The 27022-nt window shown below is 40.0% G+C and overlaps 1 protein-coding gene across 1 annotated transcript in view; it reads right to left on the bottom strand.

The window, feature by feature from the left end:
- LOC138011867 (uncharacterized) overlaps window positions 1-25813 on the bottom strand; it is a 46148-nt gene extending 20335 nt beyond the window's left edge. Inside the window, exons 1-14 of the mRNA XM_068859102.1 lie at window positions 25681-25813; window positions 24317-24511; window positions 23746-23933; window positions 15798-15939; window positions 14235-14333; window positions 11374-11536; window positions 9018-9261; window positions 7366-7399; window positions 5758-5909; window positions 5494-5636; window positions 4499-4642; window positions 1878-2073; window positions 714-862; window positions 369-563 (exon numbers count right to left, since the gene is read on the bottom strand). Of these exons, the coding sequence (XP_068715203.1) occupies window positions 369-563; window positions 714-862; window positions 1878-2073; window positions 4499-4642; window positions 5494-5636; window positions 5758-5909; window positions 7366-7399; window positions 9018-9261; window positions 11374-11536; window positions 14235-14333; window positions 15798-15939; window positions 23746-23933; window positions 24317-24502 (2035 nt within the window). The 5' untranslated portion in view covers window positions 24503-24511; window positions 25681-25813. The remainder of the gene's footprint in view (window positions 1-368; window positions 564-713; window positions 863-1877; window positions 2074-4498; window positions 4643-5493; window positions 5637-5757; window positions 5910-7365; window positions 7400-9017; window positions 9262-11373; window positions 11537-14234; window positions 14334-15797; window positions 15940-23745; window positions 23934-24316; window positions 24512-25680) is intronic.
- Between the last annotated feature and the right edge of the window lie 1209 nt (window positions 25814-27022).

The raw sequence follows: 27022 nt of genomic DNA, 5'->3' as shown, positions 1-27022 counted from the left end.
TGGATTATATTATGCTAACAACAATAACAATAACAATAACAATAACAATAGCAATAACAATAGCAGTAGCAGTAGCAATAGCAATAGCAATAGCAATAGCAATAGCAATAGCAATAGCAATAGCAATAGCAATAGCAATAGCAATAGCAATAGCAATAGCAATAACAATAAGAAGAACAAGAACAAGAACAAGAACAAGGAGGAGGAGGAGGAGGAGGAGGAGGAGGAGGAAGCAAGACTAACAGTCTCTAAATACGCATATTCACAGAATTTCACAGAATTCTAAAAATACGCATAGCTTGCCTGCAACCAGTAGAGATATGGTAACAGTTAATTTTGATTCCGCTGATAAATTTCGTTTCACTTACACGAGTCAGCAAACTTTATAGGGTCATCATACAGTTTTTTATTAGGCCCCATCAGATCATTGGATTGGTCGTCATCCATGACACCACAGAGCCCCTCAGTGTAGCCTTTAAAGGCTAAGGTAGGTGTGAAAAAGACATTTAGGAACTGACGATTCATCATGTGACTGTACCGCACATCTGTTGTTAATGTCAGGCCTAGAAAAATGAAGCACTTTAGAGTTAGTTTTTTGTTTCTGTGGAATCCAATCTATTCCTAACCTTGTTAGGGAGTAATGGCAGACGACATTCAAGTTATAGATAATTTGTTGATAAAGGCCCTTATTATTAAAGTGCTTGTTGACAAACCTGATTCAAACTGTAAAGACACCAGCATAACTGCAGCTTCTTCTGATGAGTTGCTGAAGGCTTTTTGCATTTCCATTATCACGCTTCCATTGTCCAGTCTCATTTTCTGCCCAGTATGAGCTGAAATGTTCACTAATTCGCCATCAATTCTATCAAAAAAATGTAATTTGAAATAAACGTTTTGCCTCCTGAACGTGGATGCAGAAAAAAAAAACTAACAAAAGGAAACTAAAACAACACATGCTTAACTGCCCACGCCAATGTCGCCAAGGGCCAATGGCTTTTGGGCTTGTCAAGAAGGGAACCGAAAACTAGATCGGCAAGATCCTAGGCAATATCACAATAGCAGAGCTACAGAAGACCGTCTTCCTTGGAACTGCTGACATACTTAGGAGGACCCTATCCATCAAGTAATCCAGCAGACTTATGACTGCCCTAGGCGGTAGCCTCGTGGTCAGTGTGCTCGATTCCGGATCGAGTGGTCTGGGTTCGGGTCCTGGCCGGGGTCGTTGTGTTCTTGGGCAAGACACTTCACTCTCACGGTGCCTCTCTCCACCCAGGTGTATAAATGATGATAAATGGGAACAGAAATAGATACAACAAAGGAAATGAGTGAAAATGTGTTCAGCCGGGAATCGAATCCGGGTCTCCCGGGTCTCCTGGACCGGTAACCAGGAGACCTGGGCTCGATTCCCGGCTGAACACATTTCACTCATTTCCCTTGTTGTATCTATTTCTGTTCCCATCATACACTACTAATTAATACTTGTCAGAAATTACTGTGAATCGCCTTCCGAAGGGAATAGGTTGGTGATCTAAAGGTAAATGAGGCAGTTAGTTGTTGTTATTTCCCCGCTCAAAATCCCTCAAAGTCCCTTAAAAAAAGACGTTAATAAATAGCTCCTTTAGTGTTCTCAATAATAATAGAAAATAATAATAATAATAATGATAATGATGATGATGATGATAATAATTATTATTATTATATGTAAATGATTTCTTATTGTCTTTGTTTTTCATTTATCACAAATGCTAAGAATGAGATATGTTATGTTTTTGTTTTCGTACTTTTCGGGGAAATTGCATACAGGACAAATACAAATACATTATACTAATGGCTCCTCAAAAATCAAGCTATGGACAAAAATATAGTTCCATATTTACCGTAGTTTGGGGTATTCTTGAGGGTTGATTGATTTGAGGGACATGATTGTTAGTACGCTTTGACCCAGTTTTACTGCAACACCTCCAGTGAGAGAAGCTCTCTGATAGGCAAAGTAGCGAAATTGTATTCCAAAGTCATTGAAGATACTTTTACAGCCCCAAAATTCACCAATCCCGAAATAGTCAAACTCTATTCCTAAAGAAAAAGAAGTGGATAGAAGTAAACCTACTGGTGTCAAGTCAGTTTTATATGATTGGTCTTTTAGTAACTTGCTGACTCTCAAGGTCGAATTCCAATCAACACTTTCGCTTTTTACTGCCAGTAATAAACACCTGCTGCGACTGTTAGCCAACTTTTTAAATCAGACACCAGCAAAGTAGATTAAGATCAGCCAATCGCAACTCTGAATGTAACTCATTAACTCGTTTTGTTGCAGTGATTGACAACAGTGAAAAATGAACCGTTGGTTGGAATTTGCACCCCAGAGTGCACATTGCGGACATTACCGACCGGTATTTTTGTTATGCGTACCGAGCAAACTCATGGAATCTGAGATAAATAAAAGCACAGTACAACACATTACTCTTAACAACTTGGTTTCTTAGAGACAATGGGTAATCTACCAAACTTTTATTGGTGCACCTCACAGAAATATTTCGAAAAGCATTGGAATCCGGAATGGTTGTAGCTGCTGCAACTGTTGACTTTAAAAGGCTTTCGACGGCGTTTTACGTGAGATTTTAAGAAAGAAGTTAACCAGAAACTTTGGTATCACTGGAAAATTGTTAGAATTCCTGGAATAATATTTGAAGGAAGCGGTTTACAGTAGTGAATGGTAGACAATCTGATCTAGCGCCACTACTTAGAGGAATTCCTCGGGGCTCAATATTAGGCCCCACCCTTCTTACCCCGTTTACAAACGATTCACCTAATAGTGTCGTCTCCGGCTTGTTGTACATGTATGCAGACGATACAACAGTTTATTGCATTATATTGATAAGTAAAGGAACTATTTATAGGCCTCTGCCCCTGCTAGATTAGAGGACTCAATTTTCGAGTGGGTTTCATCGACTAGACTTCTCGACATGATAGCTGATGGCAGACTGGACATCACACGTATTGGAACTAAAAAAAAAGCGTTGCTAATAAACTTGACTTGCTAATACGCTCTAGGCTCATACCTCGAAATTGTCTGAAAGATTTCTATTTCAAAGTGATCCTGGCCTCTATAAAGTACGGCCTTGTTTTGTGGGAGTCGTACACTAGCTCGGATTTATTGAAGGCGATAGGACGGTTGCACTGTAGAGCAGCAAGAACTATCTTCAATTTTAGCAAAGATGATGCCATCATCTAAGGTATTAGAATATTACCACTGGATCACTATCGATCAAACATTATAAGATAGAATTAACTGAAGAGAGTGTAGTGTAACGTGAAGTGCTAGATTTCTATCCCATATGAACCATGTGAGCGTTAGCCCTACTGATGGAACTGGGCCCACACAAGGACAGAGAAAAACTCTGACCAGGGTGGGAATTGAACCCACGACCTTCGGGTTAACACTTCACGTTACACTACACTCTCTTCAGTTAATTCTGTTTAAAATATAAGTGCTACACGGCCAACGTTTGTATATACGTAACCTTTCCGTAAAATTATACGATAGCGATCGCAAGGCTTTTCCAGAAAGGAAACTCTCTCAGGGGACGCAATAATTTAACTGTTCCAAGTGTGGGAAAAACTCGCTGGCATTAAGAGGGGAAATATTGTGGAAAGTAATAAGCGATAAACGCGATTCCAATTTAGACCCTAAGCGTTTATCAAGGCATTTAGGACATACAAATATTTTAAGGATTTTAATTTTAATGCAGTCATGGCCAGGTCTAAGAGGAGCGATTATGTGTTTGACCTTATGATATGATAAGATAATTTCACAGGGGTACTTTTATAGGATAACTTTATCCTTATTTTTGATTTTAATATTTAATTTGTATATATTAGTATTAATATTTTTTGGGTTATTATAAAACCTATCGTGTTGAAATAAAGGTTTTTGATTTATTTTATTTACATGTTTATGAAGGGCAAACTACACCGGAGCTGGCAGATTCTGCAATCGATCACCCGTGAGGATGAGTGCATTGCCAAATTCTATATGAAGAGGCAAATTTTTTGCAAGTGAATTGTCCGACATCGTCATCATCATTTATTTACCCTCGGTTTTTATTGTAGCTTGGTGTAGCTAATATCTCCGAGAATTTACCCTCCCAACCATGATACATCACATAGGGCAGACCACAACACCGGGAACTCCATTCCCCACCCTTTGCAAATAGTGTATGGTTCGTTTACGTCCCACAGGTTTATGAACATTGATCTATCCGAGAAGACTAGAAAGTCTAACCATTTGCAGATAACATGACAAAGGCAGCACTTTCTCCTCAGTTATTTAAATTTCCCTTAGTGTTGGTTCGGCCGGAGTCGAAGTCATGGCCTCCTGAATGGCAACCTGGTGCTCAACCAACTGATCCACCGGTGCGTGACAACTCCTATGGAATTCTAGAGCTCGGATGTTCCAAATAAATAGGGTGAACACACAAGTGAAAAAAGAAGCATTCACCATCTAATGTTTCCAGATGGGGATCACCCCAGTTTCTCCAAGGCAGCCGTCGTTGACAGCAGGTTCCAGTCCACCGCGTTGAACATCGACATCGTGCTGTACAATCTGACAGAGGAACGATGACGCCATTGCCAGAACAACCATCTGCAAAAAGTTATCAGGAAACTGTTATTTAGGAGTGCGTAGAAAAAAAACATCTCCTCCGAGCTCATCCCAGCAGCTGAAGAGAGACCAAATGGCTTTTTCATAATCATTAACTTCCTTAAAAGCAGGGTTTTTTTCTGTTTGTGAGCTAAATGCTAAAAATAATACTTATCTACATCAGTGCTGGTGAGAATGCTGGATATTTACCAAGCCTCGAATTAAATATCCACCAGTATTCACCTCCACTTTGGTGAATAATTATTGCTAATTTTCATTTCGTAGATTCAACAGCACTTGAACACATATGAAAAAAAATATGAAAAACTGCATGAGCTGATTACTGCGCAATCCTTTCCAACAACGGTAATCGATCTGTCCACAGATATGTTTGATTTGGACATTGAAACAAAACAACACTATAAACGACAAATTTCAAGTATATTCGTTTTGGGATTTTTCATTTTTTTTTCTTTTTTGGCTTGCTTTTAACGTGACGTCAGGAAAGCCATTCTTGGAATTGAATTGTGTTCTTATGGGAACGTTTCTCTTGTTTCTGTTCATAAACCTCGCCTTTCTTATGGCAAACATGCTCGAGTACAACCAGCTTCAGCAGTAGACACTGCCAGTTGGGCGACAATACTTTTAAAAAAATTGGACTACATTCACCACACCCTTATTTATATGTGAATGCCAAAACGAATCCGGTATCAATAAATTCCTGATTGATTACGAATATTGATCCAGAAACTCCAGTCCGTTGTACGTATACTCTGAATCCAGTGTAAACGTAGTCTTGAATATACAACAACGATAAGCACTAACTACTTAAGAAGAAGAAAGGAAGAACTTACATGGACAACCTGGAACATCTGGTTGAGAACAGAAGAGCCCTTTCCTCCCTAGAACGCAATTTGGGTACTTCCCGCAAAGAGGGTATTCGGGACATTCATAGCGTTTGTTAACTAGGACATGCCTGTCTCCATCCTTGCATTTCCTATAACAGTAAAGTGAAAGAGAGTCCTCAGTTGAACAGGTGACCTCCCACTCACTAGATCGGGACCATACACAATTGGAGGTAACAGGTAACAAATCTAAAGCCTTCTTCGTCAACTTACGGTAAGCATCTGCAGCTTTCATCAGGACCAATAATTGCCTCTTCTTCTTTCGTACAATCGCAGGGAGGTGGAGTGGTTGGAGGCTGAGTAGTGCTTGGAGTGGTCAGGGCTGGAGTTGTCGGTGATGGAGTAGTGGGACAGCTACATCCAGGCTGGAAAAAAAAAACAACAAAACAGTTTAATATTAGAAAATACATTACCACATCTCTCCCATAGAAGGGTAACCGCATCTGTCGGAGATTAGTTAAACAGTACAGCTGTTAGAGCACTCATACATGTCATTGCTGTTTTTAAATCTCATGCGATGCATATTTGCATATCGAGTTTTTTCCATCTCTATCCTACTTCGTTCAATCCCAGTCTATAAATCAAACTAAACATATGTATCTTTTTCATTGATTAAGGGAAGATTACGTTTATTGTGTGGGCCCAATTCCATCAGCAGGGCTAACGCTCACATGGTTCATATGGGATAGAAAACTAGCACTTCACGTTACACTACACTCCTTTCATTGATCAAATGAGCGTTTTGGCCTAATGGCAGGTTATCCATTGTTTTATTTCAATCTTGCTCGGCATTGGATTACGCCACTGATTTTCACTGCGAAATTGTTGTATTTCAGTCAAGGAGACGACTGTTCAAAAACCAACACTGCCAAAATCCAATTCGATCCGGAATACAAGGACTGGAACTAGCTTGCAAATGGGGCTAATGTGTTGTAATATAGTAAAAAGTATTTGCATTTGAAAAGATTTCCCCACATTAGCCTCCATTGCAAGCTAGTTCAACTCCAATACTGAGAATTCGAATATGGTATATGGTGGTGGTTGTGGAGATGGCACTGGTGATGGTTACGAGGGTGATATATCAGTCACTCAGCCAGTTGTCAACCATTTGAAAGTATACAGTTATTGGTGTTGGTCTTCTCAGGTATTCAATTAATTCACTTGCAGAAACGATGTTGATCGATTGACTCGGAGTCGAACCCATGAAATCTCATTCAGATACTCGACAAATGAGCCAGGAGAGACTCATCAACAAACAGGTAGCATACCTCCTACATACTGCTGAAAATGAAATGTCAAAGGTGACATCGAATTGCGGCAATCACCTTAATAGTCTAGCTACCTATGGAGGAATGGTGGTGTAGTGGTTAGATCAATGAACCCTTGCACACAGGGTCACTGACTAACATTGTTACCGTGTTGTTTTCTTAGAAAAGAGACACTGGATCTCTCCATACCGGCTTAAAATTGGTTGCAGGCGACATACTGGTAAGGTAACCTTTTGATGGACCAGCATCCTGTCCATGGGAAGAAGCAATGCTTTCAGTTGCTTCAGCTACAGAAACAGGTATTAGCTCAGGCCGTGTGAGCCACAGTGGCTTTCGTGCGACCTTGCATTTTTTTCGTTGTATGAATATCTTAGAACTCAGTCGCAGAGCATCCATGCTCCATTCCTGATAGATTCACTCAGAGTTTTTACGAGTATAAGCCATTGCAAATGGTTGAAAAGTTCGATGAAGACCGTCCCTCAATTAATACATGACATCACAACAATGCTTTGCAAGGCACAACCGCTTTTCAATCTTAAGTTGCGAGCATTACCTTAGACTTCTTACACGAGGGATCGAGGCACACTCTAAAAAGACGAAAAAAAGGAATGATTAGCATCTTCGTTCATGACAGCTAGCTTTCACAATGGGAAAATAAGGAAACAACGACGAAGGTGGCTAAGTAAACTGGTAGGGTTTTACGTTTTGCTGGAGCAAGCATAGGCACAACCAATATATGCAAACTGGATGGGGCTTTTATCCTGAACAGACACTAATCACTGACAACAAGTTTTTCTGTGGTAATAATACGAAAGAAGTGAAACGTCAAATAATTGATGTCTTTCCTCAAAGAGATAACGACCAATGGTAAGGGGAATCGATTTGGCTTAAAAAGGCGCTGTTCTCGAAACAAATAAATCCTTTTGCAAGGATGGCTCAGTATATGGACCTGTAAATGCACGTGAGGCTGATGATGATCTAGTAGTTTTGTCATATAGATCTCTGTGCTTTTCTTATTCATAGACAGAAAATAATGTTACAATAAGATGGTTTACATGATAACTGAGTAGAGAAGTGTGTTTTCGCCGCCATGTCATTGAACCATAGAGCGGCATATTGAAGGAACTTACAAACACACAAAAATAGCGATGAAAACCGTTGTTTGGGTGTCATACTGAATCCTTTATAAAGTTAAACTATTATTATTAATCATAGAGGTTCATACACTATGTTAAATAAACGTCAATTCTCCCACTTTTTAAGCTTTGATTTCTGTTTATTTTAACTGGAATTTTCTTATTCAATGGTCCGCCATTACTTACTTTTAAATCATGACAGAGCTGGATCGAGGAGAAAATGACGTTAAATACTCACTAGTTTAAGAATGCAATGTGTGTGTGCGTGGCTGACTTTATATGCAGCAAGGAAGACTCGGGCTTTCAGACTTAAAGTCGCGTTTTGCATATAAAGTAACCTGCATTTACACCCTTACAATTTAAGATCGTGAGTAAATGACGCCACGTTTCCCTAGATCCAACCCTCTGGGTCTACTCGGTCAGTTTTGAACGTGATTAATATCGGACCATGAAATCCGAAACTTACACTCAAAGAAAACAGCCTTTAGATAAGAATCAAAGCTCAAATTCTTGACAACCTTACTCCCGTGTGATGTATTTAACCTACAGAAAGAACCTAATGAACATTTAACTCATAATTGACCAGCTCTCAGATGCCTTGATACCTGAATTGGTAGAGCAAGTGTAGAGCAATCTCATGGTCATGAGTCGAAAGGCCTGGATTTTTCAGGCCTGCTTGCAAATGCTTCACTGGCTTAGATAACTGCAGTGATCCTCATAACTTTCACTTTATGTAATTTACACGATAAAGAAGGCATAATAGCTAATTGTAAGCGGAAGTCAAAGTTACTTGGTGCAGGAAATGTTAGTTTTTCCGAAGGTGACACTTTATGTCATATAAGATTCAATTTGTTCAAAAATTGTAATTGGCAAATCAACCTTTGTAATCATGCCAGTTTTAGACTTATATCTTAGCTGAAAACGCATTAGCTATTTAGTTTAGTGTATGTTGATAATGGAATCAGTATGATCTATTGGTTTTTACAAAGATCTTCATTGAATAACTTGAAAAAACGTAACCAGCACCTCCTTGGCAAACCCTCAAACTCGTATAAACATTTTTACTCACCGTTTTGTTATGTCCCAATTCAACGGCCATCTTGCAGCTACGATCTCGTGTTTTTTTGAAGTAAAACCAACAAGTAGTTTTCCAACTACTTCGGAGAATCCTGCGTGAAACAGTAGCTCATCTTTTCCAGCACAGTAAGAACTGCACAATGTCAGTTTTGCCCTCATCCCAAAAGGAGTCTCAATACTTAGTTGGATAAGTGACCAATCTGATTTTTTCTGTTTAGTTTTGCTCTTGAAACCAACTGCCAAAAGCAAAAAAAGAAAGAAAGCTTAGCGTGACTATGGAGACCTTTTACCCGACACCTATTTGCATCATAGAGCGAATTTCAATCGAGTGAAACCAAAACCAGAGTAATTATTTCAAAGACAAGACAAGTGGTCGACCGCAGTCGAAGGCAACCCGAAGGCTCCTTTTACAATGCTTCTACCATAACTTGCGGCATCTACCGCAAATCATGGCAGGGGTGGGCGCAACTCCTATCCCGTTGAAGACACAACTTGTCCCCAGTAGTACTGGTACTCATTTTACCCACCACGAAAGGATGGAAAGCTGAGTGAACTTTTGGAGCGGCAATGGTCATCACTAGATGGTCACCCATCGAGTAACTAACCCAGCCCAACGGGACTTAACATTGGACGCCATTCGGGGAACAATGGCAGCCCACTGAGCCAACCGTAGACCCAATTACTTCGGCCAATCAAAAAGGACGAGACAATCTAGTAAACCAATCAAAACTTGAAGTAATTACACGTAACCGACACAAAGTGCAGGAAAATGTGCAAGCGCCAGCCACGATTGGTTTTGGTTTCTTTTCTGATTGGTTGAAAAAGTGGCGCGAGAACTTTGAACCAACCACTGAGTGAAGTAATGCAAAACCAAAGCAATTTGCTAATTACTTTCGTTACTCAATTGACAACCACTCTATTAAAAGAGAAAGATGTTAATTACTGTTATTGCCGCACCCTTTCTGTTTTCAGAAAATCGGCACCCCTGATGAAGACACAAAACAGGAGCCTTAAAACTTTTCAAATACAATGGTCTTTAAATAACAATATTTGAAGCCACACTCAAATTTCTTCAAACCAGAGAGTAGCATTACACCATATCTGGTTGTCAAGCAATGTGAAGGACAGTGGTGGTGGATGAAGGGCGAAAGCGAGTTGAGGGACGTAAAAAGCAATCAAAAAATGAAATCGTTAAATTTGAAAACATTTCATGTTTTATTGGAAAGATTTCAGTAACGTAAATAGTTTTCAGAACGGTCCTAAGGAGCACAGCCAATAAGACACATGTCATTAGATGGGAGCTGATTTTCAATGAGGGAGGAAAACCAGAGCACCCGGAGAAAATAAAATCAAAACCCAGTCCACATTCGATTGCAGTGATAGGAAGCATGGTTGATTATCAGTATGCTATCCTGACTCCTAAACATCTCTAAAGCGGGCTAACTCGACAGAAAGCAAGCCTTTCGCTCATTATGGAGGTGGAACTGGAAAACCACTAACACCGGAAGCTCAAACCTCGAGTTAATTTGTTGTTTAAATTTGCCTTATTGGATGGTCCATTGCAGCTTAACTCTCTTTGATCGTCTAAATCCTAAATTTAACTTTACTTAAACCGAGTTAGAAACATCAGGACGTAATAAAAAAGAAATCAATAGACAAAAACTATAAATACAGAGCAATAATTTTCAGAACACTATGTAATAAAATATGCTAGAGAATACCTATATATTTTATTGACCATTTTTATTGGGGTATTTAATGGCCTATGGGAAAAATGCCTCCTTTTCCATGTATACTCAATTAAAATCTCCCGATTTGAACAAATTAAGGATTTTGGTCACCAAAGTACTGTTGGCAAGCTGTTCCAAACAACTGTCCTGTTATAAAGGAAGCTGTTTTTATGACAGCGCGGGGAAGTGGAAAAACGAGATTATCATTAGATTCTCTTCATGAGTAGTTCATAACACTGCTATGGTTTACAAATCTTGCCTGGAGATAATTGGGCACCAGGCCACTGAGATCTGAAAACCATAGTAGCCATAGAGGAATCACGTCAACTGGCCAGCTGAGTCCATTTTAATTGATCAAAAAGTGTGTCCGCTTCGGCATCATGCATTGAGTGAGTTGCCTCCTTCCTGACTCTATTGTGTGTTCTTGAATTGTAACTATATATATACATATAAGACCCTGCCACATAAACGTTCTTTACTTTCTGGTAAGCTACTCTAATAGTCGACCTGGATAAGTGATTGTCTAGCTGTAAGGAGCCCCAAGCTGTCTACTTGGAAGACTGGTGCCCACGCAAAAGCGCTAATCAAGAGTTCCATTTTTTTTCGGAATGTACTTACAGAAAACCTTTTTCCACAGTTGTTTGACTTTCTTTATAGCCTTTCGCAGCCACTTTGGTTTGGTAGGCATTTTTAATGAAAGGTTTGGAGACACTTGTACTTCAATAGAGCATCCCGTTTGCGCTTCCACCGTTCCCATGTTGAAATTTGAATCAACATCAAACTGCAAGGAAGATGAGGAATATCGTGTTACATAACAAATTTTGAAAGTTGTCTTCTTTTTTATTTTGTTTTGGCAATCCTTCTTTTCAAGTGACAGTTCAAGTTTACTTTTAAAATAATTACTTTATAATGCTCACTACACACATGTAGGAAACACTTATCGAGGTGTGCATTGTAATGGAGGTGGAAACGATCACCTTCATGACAGGAACATACAAGATAAAAAGAAGCTAAAAATAGATAATGCGATTGCAAAATAGGACAAAATTATAGGGTACAGTAATTATGATTGCTAAATTATGGACTTAATGGAAGGGCATCGTCGCATCCTATTCCAAGAATTGTAAACAGGAATTTTCAAATTCTTGTTTTGACACTTTTGTAAGCGCATGCCAGTAAGAATGCACAGAGCTTCATAACGTATTGCCAAAATTTGTTAATGACTTGACTATATTTTCACGCATAATTCGTTGACGTGAAAGTTACCCATAGCTGAAGATTGCGTATTATGTTTATGAAAGCTGGGGGAGCGATTAAATTATTACTAAGAATAATTATTACTTAATTATTACTAAGAGATCTCATGCATACTTAACAACTGTTCACCGATGTGGACGTGGCTAGTGGTGTATATACTAAAAACAGTGAGATAATATAGCACACAAAGACGATTTTAAATCATGTATAACTGAAAAGATTACAACATTTTCAAAAGCAAATTCCACGCGAATTGCTCAGAGGTGAATAGCAAAGGATATATGGTTTTAGGATATATTTGAGTATCCAATCAGCGCGCCATTCTACGCTATCGATTGTTTTAGTATATACTAAGGCTGGATATTAAGGCATACAGATTGGCCAAAGAAAATATTATTTATTAATATTTCAAATTTATTATTATTATTTTAGTATTTATTATTACTGTTACCATTATTATTATTGTTATTATTATTATTATTATTATTATTATTATTATTATTATTATACACATTATTTACTTTTACACTACATCCTGAACTTGAAATGAACTACGCATTGGTGCACTACGCTAATCCACAACTTGTTTATATAGAAACACTTCAGTGGGTTCAAAGCTATACAGTGATTCGCTCACTCACAATGCTTTCGGATGTATTAAAACTTTGGGAGGTTCGGGGCATCCTTCAATGAAACCGAAGGGAAAAGAGGGAGACAGATCAAAGAAACGGTGCAAAAGGCAATATAGATATGCTTGAGATAACTCAGCAAACCATTTGAATTTGGACACATTTGTTTTCCTGTCCATAACCAGATACAGTATTTGACATATAACAGACAAAAATTTGTTTGAAGTTGGTTTTTAGACTTATCCAGCCTCAGAGCAAGAGCAGTCTCCACGTAAAAGAAGACATTAGTTAAGTTATAGGTATTAAGCCAGGAAAAATGCTATTCCAGAAAGCTTGGGTTTTTTCACATTTTTAAAAGCTTTCAGCTTCTGACTGACAAAACAGCACTTTTCGTTTTCAACAACTCCTGTCTTTTTTAGAAACACATTGGTCGCCAACCGAAGATGTAAAAACTTGAAATTAAAGGTTAAAATCTTTGAGCTATTTGTGAACTGAAAAGCAGATTGATAACTTTCCCTCACTTTAATTTCTTCACATGATGGAAAAACTATTTCCTTATGCCATTTTTCCTGACATGCAAGACATGCAAGAGGTTTCTTAATTTAAGATGAAATTAACATTTTATACACAAGTCTTGTTGGTTTCGCACATTATAGGAACTTTTTAAGCAAACAGTCATGTTTTTGCATTTCCTTTTGTTCCTGAGGTGGTTAACTGCGGATACTATTACAAAGTAAGTAAGGGGCTGAACTTGAAGGTTAAACTTATTTAGAACATCAGTCCAAGGAAGAAGGTTTAAATAATTATCATAGAGATGTCTTATCTTTATTATCCCCTTTGTATACCATTCTCTATGGAAGACAGGCCCATTTCCAATCCGGATCAAAGAGTTATGCCACAAAAGCGACAATAAAAAGTGCTCTTCAGATACGACCTTACTTCCAAAAAAGAATTTCACTCCAAATTCCAAGGATTTCCTTAACAAATGGGCAGGTTATGGTAGTCACAATTTGAAACGTTTTTCGTTTTATTTAAATTGTTCTTTTGTATTAAATCACCTCGATATTGATCGAATTCCAGTTGAAAAATAATTTCCATCTCCCACAATTATTAACGTCCAGTCTTTTTTTTTTTTTTTTTTTTTCCAGTTGGCCGAATATTTTGGAGGCCTCTTTTTTGAAGAATAAGAATCTCTCTTAAATCAAACCAAGAGGCTTGGCTTCATGCATCTATGTCACGTACAGGGAAATATAAGGGATTGGTACCATACTATTAATGGCAAAGGGAAGTGCCTCCTACAATATGTGTTAATTAGAGAAAGTAATGCTCGATGGAGATAAATTACTCTGGCATACAGTGGAGAAGACTCTCGTAGTTCAAAGAATTTCCACAAGAACATCATAGAACAGTGGTCTTTTAAACCAATCACTAACCATACCAATGCAAAACTAACACAATTATTTTGTTTGAATTTTATATCTCATCTCGTTGTCCAATTTTATTATATCAACACATTCATGCTTTATTGCCAAAAATGACACGTCAAATGCTCCATTAAAAAAGCAATTAACTAAGAAAACAACGCCCACTCACTCTAGGTTGAATTTTCTGACAACCTCCTGAAAAAGTGCAATGTCCTCCCAACCGTGTTTTACCTGACACAGTGAGTGTACTTTGAATTGACACCTTTCCCTAGAAAATAGATACCAGAGTAGAAGTGAATTTAAGGAGTGAAAAGGGATCATACAAAATGTCTGCACACGTTAGACCCAGCTCAGAAAACACTTCTGCGCTGCCTCTTACATTTTTTATTACAAAACTTAAGGAAACACAGCAAATATCCTCGAAAGAGAGGGATAATCATTAGATTAACAATAGGCCAACCTTTTGAAACCTTTGGGGAGTAGGGCTGGCGCAGACGTGAGATCACAGTGGTGAGATCATCAATGTGGCCAGATTCGATTCCCAGACCCTGCATCATATGTGGGTTGAGTTTGTTGGCTCTCTACTTTGCTCCGGGGCGTTTTTCCCCTCAAAAACCAATGTTTGATTTGATTTCTACGTACACTGTCTCCAATTAGAGCGGTTTTCAATTGTGTGTCGAAAGTAATTAGCGAATTGCTTTGGTTTTGCATTACTTCACTCAGTGATTGGTGCAAAGTTCTCGCACCACTTTTGCAACCAATCAGAAGTAAAAACAAAACCAATTGAGGCTTGTGCTCGCACATTTTCTCTCGCTTTGTGTTGCCTATCTGTAATTACTTCGAGCCTTGATTGGTTTACTGGATTGTCTCCATCCTTTTTGATTGGCCAAAGTAATTACTTTGGTTTTGGTTTTACGACACTTATTTCAAAACCGCTCTAGTGCCTTCAGTGCTAGAAGACTTGATGCAAATAAAGGTCATTATTAAATACAGGGCAAAATTAATGAATGCTGATTGGGTGAGATGGAGGGCGTTTTTCCTTCATCAAGAAGGCACTTTTGGTAATCAAGAGGGCATGATCACTTGACCCTGATTAGTTAACAGTCGCTTATCCAGAGCAAAAGAAGTTACAAGAGAATCTTCTTCCAGATTAGACTACTCTTTTGTCCACATATAAAGAACATTTTAAGCGCTATTTCTGTTGACAGCAACAATTTATTGAATTGAATTTAACCGAATGGGAGCGTGTTAATTGTCATTTGTCCCGGTACTAAACGGACCTCTCTTGTTAATTTTGCCCTTGCCTAAACACTTAATCAGTATGTGCCCTTGTGCAATTAACAGATAATTTCACTTGTATTTTGAAAATTTTGAAAATTTTGAAAATATGCGTGAAATTTATCCTTAATTGCCCTCGGGCCCATGCAATTACGTATATTTATCATCGACATCATTATTTCAAAGACCTAGATACTGTGGATCGGCACCTAGCTCAGATATACTGTTTCTTTTTGCTCCCTTCTGCTGGGTCTTTGTCCGGTCAATGGCATGTCGTTTGGAACAATGCACTCATTGCATAAGAATGGCAATAACGCATCATGAAATCGTTACGAGGTGTTCAATGTCACTTTGAGCGATTCAAAAATAAGTGGTAGTTGTAAATAAGGGGTCATCTCGTCCAATTATTTTCAAGCCTTCTACATAAAAGTATATGTTGTTCCTTCTGTCTTACCTCAGCCTTTATTGAGCTTACTAAACTCGCAGTAAAGAAGAAAGCACATGGAACACCCACATTACCAATTGGGATCCAAAATACAGGTCCAAGTTGAACTGGGGAGTGGAGGAGCGGGTGGGTTCTTTTGAAGAAGTCAACGCTGAAAAAGCAATGATGGTATCATACGCATTAGAGACACTGATCACAAAGTAAAATATAGTCCTGTTTCGAATCTATCAATTTGAAGGACAGGGTAACTCCCCTCCCCGCCCAGAGCTCAAAGGCCTTGCAAATTTGGTCAACTCTTTTCCTTTCACTTTTAAATTTAAAAGGTAAATCAGGAGTGGAAAATTCCTCTTTTCGCTGCATTTCATTCCACTCATGATTACAGTGTAGACTGTGCACTTTAGCTAGACGCGAAATGCCAAGTTGTTTCGAGTTCTGCAAAAGTTCTAGGATTCAATATGTTTAGCAAATGCTTTTCTGAGTTCAAAGTGACATCAAATGTAAATAGTAGCTATATCGGTTACTTCAGACTCATTTTGAAACGTAGTCATCAAATGACCCATAACCAATAACTGTCCAAGATCTCGCAGTTATCTCCCGAAGTCCATAAAGCTAAAGAATGACGTGCAGGCTCTCCTCTAGGGTTTGTGTTTACAATAATAGCCCTATGAGTTTGTTTCTTGACGATTCGGTAGACTGTTGGTAATTGATTTCAGGGTACAGGCCCCAAAACACGTGTCTCGATACAGGGTCGCGTTTTGCCAAATCTGTTAACGGTCGGTCTGTCAAGGATACTAGTTCCATCGATCCTTGTCGTAGCAGTGCGCGATGAGACTGTTACAAAGGTGATGCAAGCCGTTGTATTTAATGCAGGAAGGTCGGAATGAATGGATTTTAAACATCGTAATTAACCACGCCCGTGCCACTGGTATCAAACATCCTTTCAAACTCGCCCCAGACCACCACAGTCAGATTTTGGCCAGGATGAGCCCCAAAACTGATCCCCAGGGTGACATGGCCCTTCTGTTGCGGGTTTTGCAAGGGGCTATCTGCATCTCCTCCTGCTACATTATTTAACAGGTACAGTGTGCAATTCCAGTGTGCCTCCAATCCCCCGGTTTCAAAATACTTTCTTGGTGGTTACCCAGAGGGTAGCTTGCTTGCAGGAAGCGATGGTACCCCCACAAATCTTTCTTCTTACCATTCTGATTGAGTTCCAAGGATTTGAATGGATATTCCTCTCCGCATATGATCTGATGAATGCGTGTCACCCCAAACGTCTGGAAGACAAGTGGGTAATGAACTAAATTTTCGTTGTAGGTGCGACTTTACAGTAATCACACCATCACACGGTCGGGCACGCAGCCTTGAAAAAGACCTGTTTTCTTAAACATGGTGCTCTCCCCGTCAAACATAAATGTTCGTACATCTATGTTCATCGTTGGGTACCAAGCCTGCATGCCTTTGTTATGCCTTTGTTTAGTCAGCGCCTTGTAAGTGGTAGGGTTTAAGGTCAGCCTACAAAGATATAATTTGGCTTGGATATCATTCGGGCACAGGATACTTGGATTCTTCTTATTGGTCATCTTTGTGTAAAAAAAAAAAAAAAAAAAAATTCGGGACGGTTAAAGGTGATGCGCAGCTTGATTTCGATGCGGGTAACTAACACGCCTCCGGTATGAAAAGGTTTTAAATGTGGTTTCAAAACTAGGTGCACCCATCCCTTCTCCAAACACTTGGAAGTCAACACTTTCAAGAGATTTGTCTCTACAGCGGCAAACACACCAGCGTTAAGGGGGTAGACGATTGATTGGCTTCAGCTGCTGTAACTTGTCCGTCTGCATACAAACCAGCATTGTTGGCACCGGTAGCTAGTCTTCGGAAATAGTGAATTCCCAGCGTGTAATGCTGCTGTTGTTGAGCAGGGAGTAACCCACCCATCGAGACCCTTGAAAAGCCACATCTTGTGCTGGAAAAGCGCAGAAATTCAAGGACTTGCCCGTAACGAAGGTCAACGTCATCTGTGGGTTGGTCGTCGAAGTCCACTGTCGGAACAGCTCGTAGTCCAAGGTTGATCCTGGCAGGAGCCCCGATCTCCAATGGAGTTTTTCATAATCCGTCTCCCACTTTCGGGGAGACTTCCTCCTCGCATGTTAACCCGTTTCGTTCTGGAGGTGATTCCCTCAGTTCTGCTTTATTTATCTTGGATGAAATACAGGGTAACCAAGGTAGGGTTAGTTTTGTTTTTAGAACATGCTACCAAGACACCGTTTGTTTCAGCTACTTCCTTTTGCAACGTTTTGTCGGTGTTTTCGCTCATGGGATGAAATTGTTTGTGCTTGGGTTCCAAATACACCACACCTCTTCCTCATCTCTCGTACCAGACTTCGCGCAATAAATCCGACTTCATTCCTCCCAAGATGGTGCTCTGCGCTACAACACAGTACACATGCAGGGCGCGAGAAGGCTCTCCCACCACCATTCGAAAGGCGTGGTTCAGGTTTGTGAAACGCCAATTACCATTCATGCTTAATCGAAGGTAAATTTTTCCTTTGCCGAAAACACACCATTTCCATCTTCATTCAGCAAGTCACGGTACCTCTTAGAGGTTGTCAGATCAGGCACTCTGTCATCTATGTTCTCTCGAGATAGGTTACGGCCCAACTTGCATGTTTCTGTCAACCGCCCAACGCTAAGGTACCATTGATCCAAATCTCTGGAGTGCTCCCTATCCCTTGGAGTTGGATCTTTTTATTGTCAATCAGGACGTTTTGTTCGTTTCCTCGCTGAATCCAACGAAAGGTTATGTAGAGACACTTTCCCGTGTCATCCACAAAATTGCTCCCTTGAAAGGGATCCTTAGGAGCTTTTAGATGAGAACATCAACACAGGCTTTCATGAAACTTTCTCCAGCCACCAACCATTTGAGATGATCTCTGTTGATTTGCACCTCCGATCTATCCCCAGGCCTCACTAGCGTCGTGTAAATCAGAAAAGCGTATTTTGGTACCAGATGGTACAGGTTCACTCCAGTGTCAGGCGTAGACATACTGCTCAAGGCAACTCGCCAACTACACCCCGGCAACGTCAGTCGTTGGGGCAGTCGGACCTTAAAACTGGATGGTGAGTTGTCTGGAAATTCAGGTAAGGTTACGTAGAAATCACTTACGGTTCTTTCACCCTGTCCGCTTGCGAATGGCCTTCACCTCGATCCAACTGTCACATTTTTCAGATCATCATTGCCAACACACTTTGACCTGCTTTCCTTTGCGTTGTAAAACCTTCTCTATGCAGAAGAGCCTGTCATTTGGTGCAGTCACCGCTTGCAAATCTTGTCTGATAAAAATTTCCCTTCCCATTCTTGTACTTTGTAGGTGGGTACTACCACTGGCACTACATGGCGGATCACCGAAACCTTCTTTTGTCTACCCAGGGAAATACCCTTTTTGAAATGGGTGATGTTTCTTGTTCAAACGTACCTGTGCCCCTTTTACCAAAAGAGTCTGTCTGCTCTTTTTCTTGGCTGTGAATCATTTGTCGTACAGACGGTGCTATATTTGGTCTTTGTTGGCTTCCGTCACATCTTTTGAAGATAGGCCAATGCTCCAATGCTTATCCAGGTACTGCACTGTTTGGTATTGACCTTGCATATCATTCTCCTTCATGCAATCACCCACTTATCTCAATTCCTTGACTTTTTCATTTAATTCCCGTTCAACGTAAAAGGCCTGACGATGCCTTATTTGCTTTGTCCTATGGGTCTCCTCTAAACTCAGTGTCTCATTCATGGTCTGTTTTTATCCTTGATGCTGTCAACTGTCTATTTTGGTGAAACGGTAAGGTCTTTTTATACATGGATCTGGACATTCGAATGGTTGAATGAAACCAACCAATAATTAGCAACTATTCACCGAAGTGGAGGTGGCTAGTGGTGGATTTCCACCACTACCCACAGACACTGAGGTGAATAGTTGTTTTAGTACATACTAAAACAGTGAGATAATATAGCACAAAAAGATGATTTTAACTCTTTTATTCGCGCAAAACTTACAACATTTTCGGGAGGAAAATCCGCGCGACTTGCTCGGAGATGAATAGATACGATATTCGGAGTTTGAGAGGCCAATCAGCGCGCGCGTTCAACGCTATCCCCTGTTTTAGTTTACACTAACATATAATATTAGCCTTTGACACTATGCTCTATTCTCCCAACATTTATCGTGAATCTAAAACATGTTCTGTAAACTTGACCACGGGTCAGTATTAGGTTCCATTTTTCGCTTGCCGATGATGGCACATGTTTTATCCATCAATGACACAATGGGCTCGAAGCTGGCTCCAAACGTTTCCTCAACACCATCGTACTCAAACCAACGATTAGGTGTCATTGAATATGGATACAAGGGCTTGTGCATCAGGCGTGTCATCTCTACGCCTCACCTCGTCCCACCATCCACACCCGCTAATCCTTGGCTGGTTTGTGCAAATATAAAAAAGCGAACACAGTATCAGCTTTCTTTATGATCCAATAATCGCGTGGCAATAACCCGTTAACTTTATAAGATGATGGGTGTGTACGCTGTGGCCGTTTGTTGGCAGCTCGGCAGGCGTTATCCGCTTCTGTTTCCGAGGAGCTACACTTTATCATGTTTATGCATGATACGTCAGAAGAAAAATCCCCCGGATGGCAAACTGCTGAGACGTCAACAAGTTTAGGATCATCACCACAACAGAGACGCCATCCTTTCCCAACCCCTCGGGTGATAGGGTGATTTTATGGGAGAATGCATATAACATGCATCCCACATTGCCCCGTCCATCGTGTGGCCCAGGCATTGGTGCCTTTAGCACCCCCAGTGATTGCCGTGATCTCCCTCTTTTTCGACATTCGTTCACTCTCACTCACAACTACAACTACATCAATCAAATGGTTGCATTCTGTTTTTATTGCACCATGGAACCAATTGGAATATATTTACAGTATTGAGCAATCACAATTTATGTGATCTTTGAAAAGCATCCATCAGATAGGCGCTGGGCCATGTGACAGTGTCATTTGAAAGGCTGATGGTGCTTGAAGTGTGTTCTCGAATGATCTTCAACTTTGATTGAACGGATGATGTCGAAATGGCACTGCGTTTTGTTTCTTCTTTGCTTGGTAAGCCATCATGCGTGGTTGAAAGCCTGGGTATCGAGGATGTTGCAGTGGCAGACTCACTTTCTCCTAGGGTGAAGACTAAGATCTTGTGGTTCCAGGGAGCGTGCGACTATTGGAAGTAAGAGCATGTGCGGCTCCAACAGCTGAGATACATGCGTCCAAGGTTCTTCTCAGTTTTGCTCTGTTTCAAAGTGCAAGGTTTATTGCAGTAGCACAACATCTTTTGCCATTCGGAGTGTTTTTTGTGTCGGTATTAATCACAAGGTGTTGATGCCATTGTTTCTCCTCCGCTTGCAAGTACTGGTGCATGTCTTGTTGGCTTGCAACATGAAGTCGCACGGGTACTCTGGGCATTTCACGTAAGTAAAGCCGTTGCATGATGTTGGGTGCTCCAACATACAAACGTGAAAAGAGCATGTCGCATCAACTTCCACCTGCGGATCATCGGGGATTTGCCCAATGAGTTCATCGATGGTGGTAGGTTCATTGTGCTGCCACACTTCCCCTCGTTGGTAGGGCTCCTCAAAGACTTGCAAGGTGAGTATGGGTGGAATGGGTGACAAGGGTGGGAATTCCTTTATGTCCTCCATTTCTTTGAGAATGGTCATAGCGTTGTTTCCTCGACATGTCTGTGTGACTTCTGTTTTCTTCTTGGTAGGAGGTTTGGATGGTGGAGTGTGTTTTCGAATTGGTAAGACTTGTTCTTCTGAGACATGATGAAATCTCGTAAAAAAAAACAGTGAGCGAAAACGACGCTTTTATAACCCACAAAACATTTGTCCCTCAAGGTATGATGGGTCGATGACATCATTGGGAATTTTGCTTAGCTATCGATCAAGTCATGGTTGTTACTGATTGGTTTTCGATGAGTGGTGTGATTGCAATTGGTTTCTTGAGCTAAGTCATGTCTTTGCTCCGCTGTAACTTCTCATTCACTCGTCAACCCTAGAGCAGGAAGAAGCTCTCTCCAAGCTAGTATATTTAAACCGCCAAAACGATACGCACACATACAGTTCTATTTAAAGTAACAAAAGATACACTAACCTGCAAAGAGCATAGGCTAATCTAGGAAGGTATTGCGAAAATTTGTGAAAATAACTCAGAAAAACTTAATATAATTTAAAGATACACTATGCAATAAATAAAGTATAATAAGTTAAGTGAGAATAATGACTGACTAAATTAAAATTAAAGTTGTAACATGCTAACTAAGCATAAACGCGCGCGCGCTCCTTACAAAAAATACATTTTCCCCGCCGAAATTTGCACGTGCTGTTTCACGTAGAGCTAGGGTTACGTGCTTAGACTCGCCTCTAATTTATGCACGCCCCCTTCTTTGTCATTCTCATCGATGTAAAAACCCTCGTGGACGTACGTTACTTGCATCTCATTAGCTCGACCCTAACTTCTGCGACATGGATGCACGCGTTGTTTCACGTTGAGCTAGGGCTACGTGTTCAAACTTGCCCTTAATTTATGCACGCCCAATTCTTTTGTCCTTCTGATTAATGACGTCCTTTGATGACGTCCTGTCTTTAGTTTTTCATGTATCTGTGAAGCACAATTAAATAGAAGTAACTTGTAGTTGATTATGGGTGCTTGTCTAGCTAATCTCTAAGGAGCAAGTTTTGATTGCTTGCGAATGAGACCTTGTTGCCTTGTTCAAGGCTAAATATTCCCTTGAATCTTTAGCTTAAGAACGACTCTGGCAACCGGAGCTAATTTAAAAGCAAACAAATGAATACTAAAATGGTGGCCATTTTGGAATAAAGCGGATGTATAATAGAACTTCAAAGTACCTAAGCGATAATACAACCTATTTGGTTTTCAAGAGACGTATTTTACTTTAAATACTTTGGAAGTCTTATTAATTCCTCTTCACTAAATTTCACCCCTGGAAGAAGGAAGTCACCTCAAGGACACCGGAAAAAACGTAATCCTTCGTTTGTTTCCTTGCAATACGATGACAACTTTATAGTTTTAACAGGTTGAAAAAATTTGGGCTATTTACCTGAACCATGACATATAAGGATTGCCTAAGACACCCGAAATATAGTCACTGTGCTCTGTTAAGCCCTGTTTGTGACCTGTTCGTTGCAATTTTTCGAGGAAGTCACGGTTCACACAACCTATATTCACTTAATTAAGGACCTCAGTGACCATGCACCTACCTTTCTGGTTCACCCAGAGATTTATTACAATTTAGTGGCCATAACTAAGTACAAGATAACATGGCGAATACTTTGTATAGAAATAAAAATGACAGAGTTCAAAGTAAAAATAGTATCCATAGACTTGGCAATTTGTTTAAAGGCAACGTAACAAGATAGGCATATTACTGGTTAGACGAAAGAGAAAAAATGAACCTCGCACACATGAAAAATTCAAGCGGCTCCCACGGGATTCGATATATACATTTCTTTCATCAAGTCCTTTCACGGGAACATTTGCTGAGCCAAAGAAAGTGTGTGGCTTCGTAGCCCAGTTGGTTGAGCATTGCACCGACATCACAGAGGTAATGGGTTCAAATAAACTTGGAGCCATCTGATTTTTTCAGGTGTCTAGAAAGAGACCATAGCTTAAATTATCCAAATAAGTGCGAAGTGTGGGTTCACAGCTCGGTTGGTAGAGCATTGTGCTGGCATCACAGAGGTCATGGGTTCGAATCCCGTTAGAGCCACCTGGATTTTTAGGTGTCTATCAGAGAAAATAATTTTAGCTTGAATTGTCCAGATAAGTGCAAGGATCATTTTCCTCCTTCATTTAAGCATCTTACTTAGCCAAACGAAACATGCACCTCACCTTTTCTTTATAACCGTCTCCATATCCGCTTCAAAGATTATCTGGCCGCCTATCTCCATACCGAATAATGGGTCTCTAGATACTAAATCGCCATTCTTATCTCTACGCGTCTGTATGCCAAATGAAAGAGTGAAGTCAGCGTTCACTTTGATCGTCACTTGCACTGTTGTATAACTTCCACCAAACAGCTAAACACATGAAAAAGTCAAATCATTGAGTTCAGATGATTTTACTGAGGCATACAAGGTATACTAGACAGGGTATCATTCGTTTCCTTAGAGCAAGCACTTTTTAACTGAGCTCATGGCTAATAAGGTGAACCTTATATCAAAAAATGGAGGTAATAATTTATAAGCTACCTGAAGAAGCGCCTGGTATTAATTTTTGTTCTGGACATAGGGTAAAGTGACTAGGTTCCTCAAAGTCGAGAATCGTATGGTGGGATATTTTGGAAAAGCCCTGTCCATCACAATAATCCATCGCACGTTTGGGGTGGCTCAATAATATCAAACAATATCATTTTGCATACACTAAAAGTGTCCAGTCGAACACTAACTCCCTTAACACTCACCGGAATTTTCCATCTGGGCAATGTATATGTTTGGTGAAACTCATTTTTCATATGCTCTATGTCTCTCTTCTGCCGCCTATGTTGTTTTCTCAGTTGGTCAAATCTAACAGAGGTGAAAGCTGTGCCATTCGCAATAAATGTTACAGGGAGGACTTCAATCAAGACATAATTTCCATTCGCTTTCATCTCGATGACCTGGAAATGAATAAAAGAAAAACGATATCTCTAACATCGATAAATCTGTGATGTAGAGAAAAAAAATCCTCACACAATTTCAGTAATTGTGCACGGATACGTCTAGTCTCAGAAAAGCTGCTCTTGATCATGAACGTTTCGAAAAACCTGAGATGAAGTCATCTTTAACATTTCATAATTGCAACAATACTCTTTTATTTTCCCTTTGCGTTGGCTTGATCCGTTCGAGGAAAGTGGTTGTGCAACCAATTTCTGGTTAATTCGAACACATGAGTGAGATAAGAGAACTAAAATTCCGAAAACGGACTATCTTAACCAAAAGATTCCCAGTGAGGGAATTTGGAAAGAGACCACACACTTACTTGAGATCAGTGAATATACGATGTAATCATTCACCAGACTTCTGGTCTATCTTATGAAGAAGTTGCTTGAGGTACATGTAGGTGCAAAATAATACCAGCACGTACGGATGGGACGAATCATTATAAACTTACCGGCTCCTCCACCTCACTGCAGATACCACTACCCAAAACTGGTTATCTAAAAAAAGTTTGCTATAGTGGAGAAAAACTGTGGAATTCGCTTCCTGCTACACTTTGCGAAACCCTCCTAATTTCTATAAAATTAATGTGCCCGTTTTTATCTGATTTTTGCTCGTGTCTTACGTTGGAGAAAGTCAAAATACATTTAGTGAATGGAATTAGCTGGTGATTTATAGAAAGTATAACACATTTTAATACACTGTAAATGGTTCTATTCGATTTGATCATTTTATTGTAACCACACGCCTCTTGTGGAATTCAACTTATAGGTATAATTATTATAGTTGACGAGCGAAGCATGTCTAAATAGAATATAGTTAGGTACGTACAACTGTTAGTTGTACCTTGGTCAATAATTCTACCATCCTGTTACCCTTGAATATCTGGCATTGTATATCCTAGCTGAGAAAGAGTTTAATGAAACACACAAAGTCACTCCAGCAAGGCAATCTGGTTGACTTACAGCAAATAGCAACAAAAAACCAGCTGTTTCAATGTAATGGCAAGTTCTATGAACAGGTTGACGGCGTAACCCCTAGGGGCCTTATGGTCAATGCGTTCCTATTCTCTATTGAAAAAAAGCTCGAGTGTGAAAACAAGTTAATTGAAAGTGAAATCGAGTTTTACCTTGGCCAGAATGGGATTACTGTTCCTTCCTACAATGACATCATTTACTGATACATTCTTGTGCTTCTCGTTGTCAGGCTCAAATGTAATCAGGCTTAGGCTGTTATCCCCACCTGTGCATGTGACATTGTCATTGCGGAAGTCTCCACTAAGATGACTTTTAAACCTAGAAGGAGGGAAAAACGACTTTTTAAGTAAAAATAAATGATGATGATGATGATGATGACCATGATGATAATTGGGGAAGATTGATAACTACTCCCAACTTCGACTTAACATTGCAAGGAAATGGAATAAGGAAACAATTTTTTTTCTTTCCCTGTTACCTCAAACAAATTGTAATAAAACGGGACTTTACAACATTGCCAACATTGCTTAACAACTGTGATAAATCAGGGGGTGATAATAATAATAATAATAATAATAATAATAATAATAATAATAATAATAATAATAATAATAATCCATGACTTTCTGTGATCAAAACAACCTGCAAGGAGATTGTCTTCAAACTTTACAGGCGTAAACTCTGCCCCGGTTCTGGGGCGGCTCTACTAAAAGATTAGGGTTATCCAAGTGACTGCGGAGGCCTGGATTCCTCCCAACACATTCAGAAAACCAAGATCTTTCGAAAATCGCTCCAACCCACCAGAAACCACACCCAAACAAGCAACCCCAATGGCCAATCTTTTTTGAAAGCCGATGCCATCTTCCCTGATTTTCTTTGCCAGATGAGAGTACTTGGTGATTTTGCTCATCATCTTAGGTCAAAACGTTCCTATCCCAATGCAACTAAGAAAACTGGACAAACGCCTCACTCCTGAGACGCTCAGTCCACCACTGTCAATGTCTGAACGATTATGTTTCCATCTTGTCTGTTTTCTCGGAATCTCGTATCCCACCAAATCTCCACATACTCCCATCCTCCGACACCATAACCCTCATCCACAACCATCTTATACCACATATCAGCAACACTTTACCACCAATATCTTCCATAGAAAGGCTCCCAGTACACCATGCTTCCCTCTCAAACTCCTCTCCGCCCAAACCAGTAGAACCACCCACCACCAATGCCCAACCCGATTCCACACATTGCCCCCACACACTTTCCTTCTCGATCGTGGCCAAAAAACTTAGTTCGCAAAACCTGCTCCTAGCGCAGCGAATCACATACCCCATCTTTGCCTCTTCCCCAAATACCTAGCTCTAAGCTGCTGCCAAGCATGCTGCATGGGCTTGTCCTGTCAAACAAGAACATTAACTTGGACAAACAGAGCAATGTCATTGTACAAACGTTGCTAGCACAACAGTACCCAGAAAATTCGAACCATAATTTTCT

The sequence above is a fragment of the Montipora foliosa genome, chromosome 7 (genome assembly GCF_036669935.1).
Source record: "Montipora foliosa isolate CH-2021 chromosome 7, ASM3666993v2, whole genome shotgun sequence".
Taxonomy (NCBI): Eukaryota; Metazoa; Cnidaria; class Anthozoa; order Scleractinia; family Acroporidae; genus Montipora; species Montipora foliosa.
The sequence above is the reverse complement of the archived record's forward strand: the minus strand, read 5'-3'. Positions and strand labels throughout refer to the sequence as shown.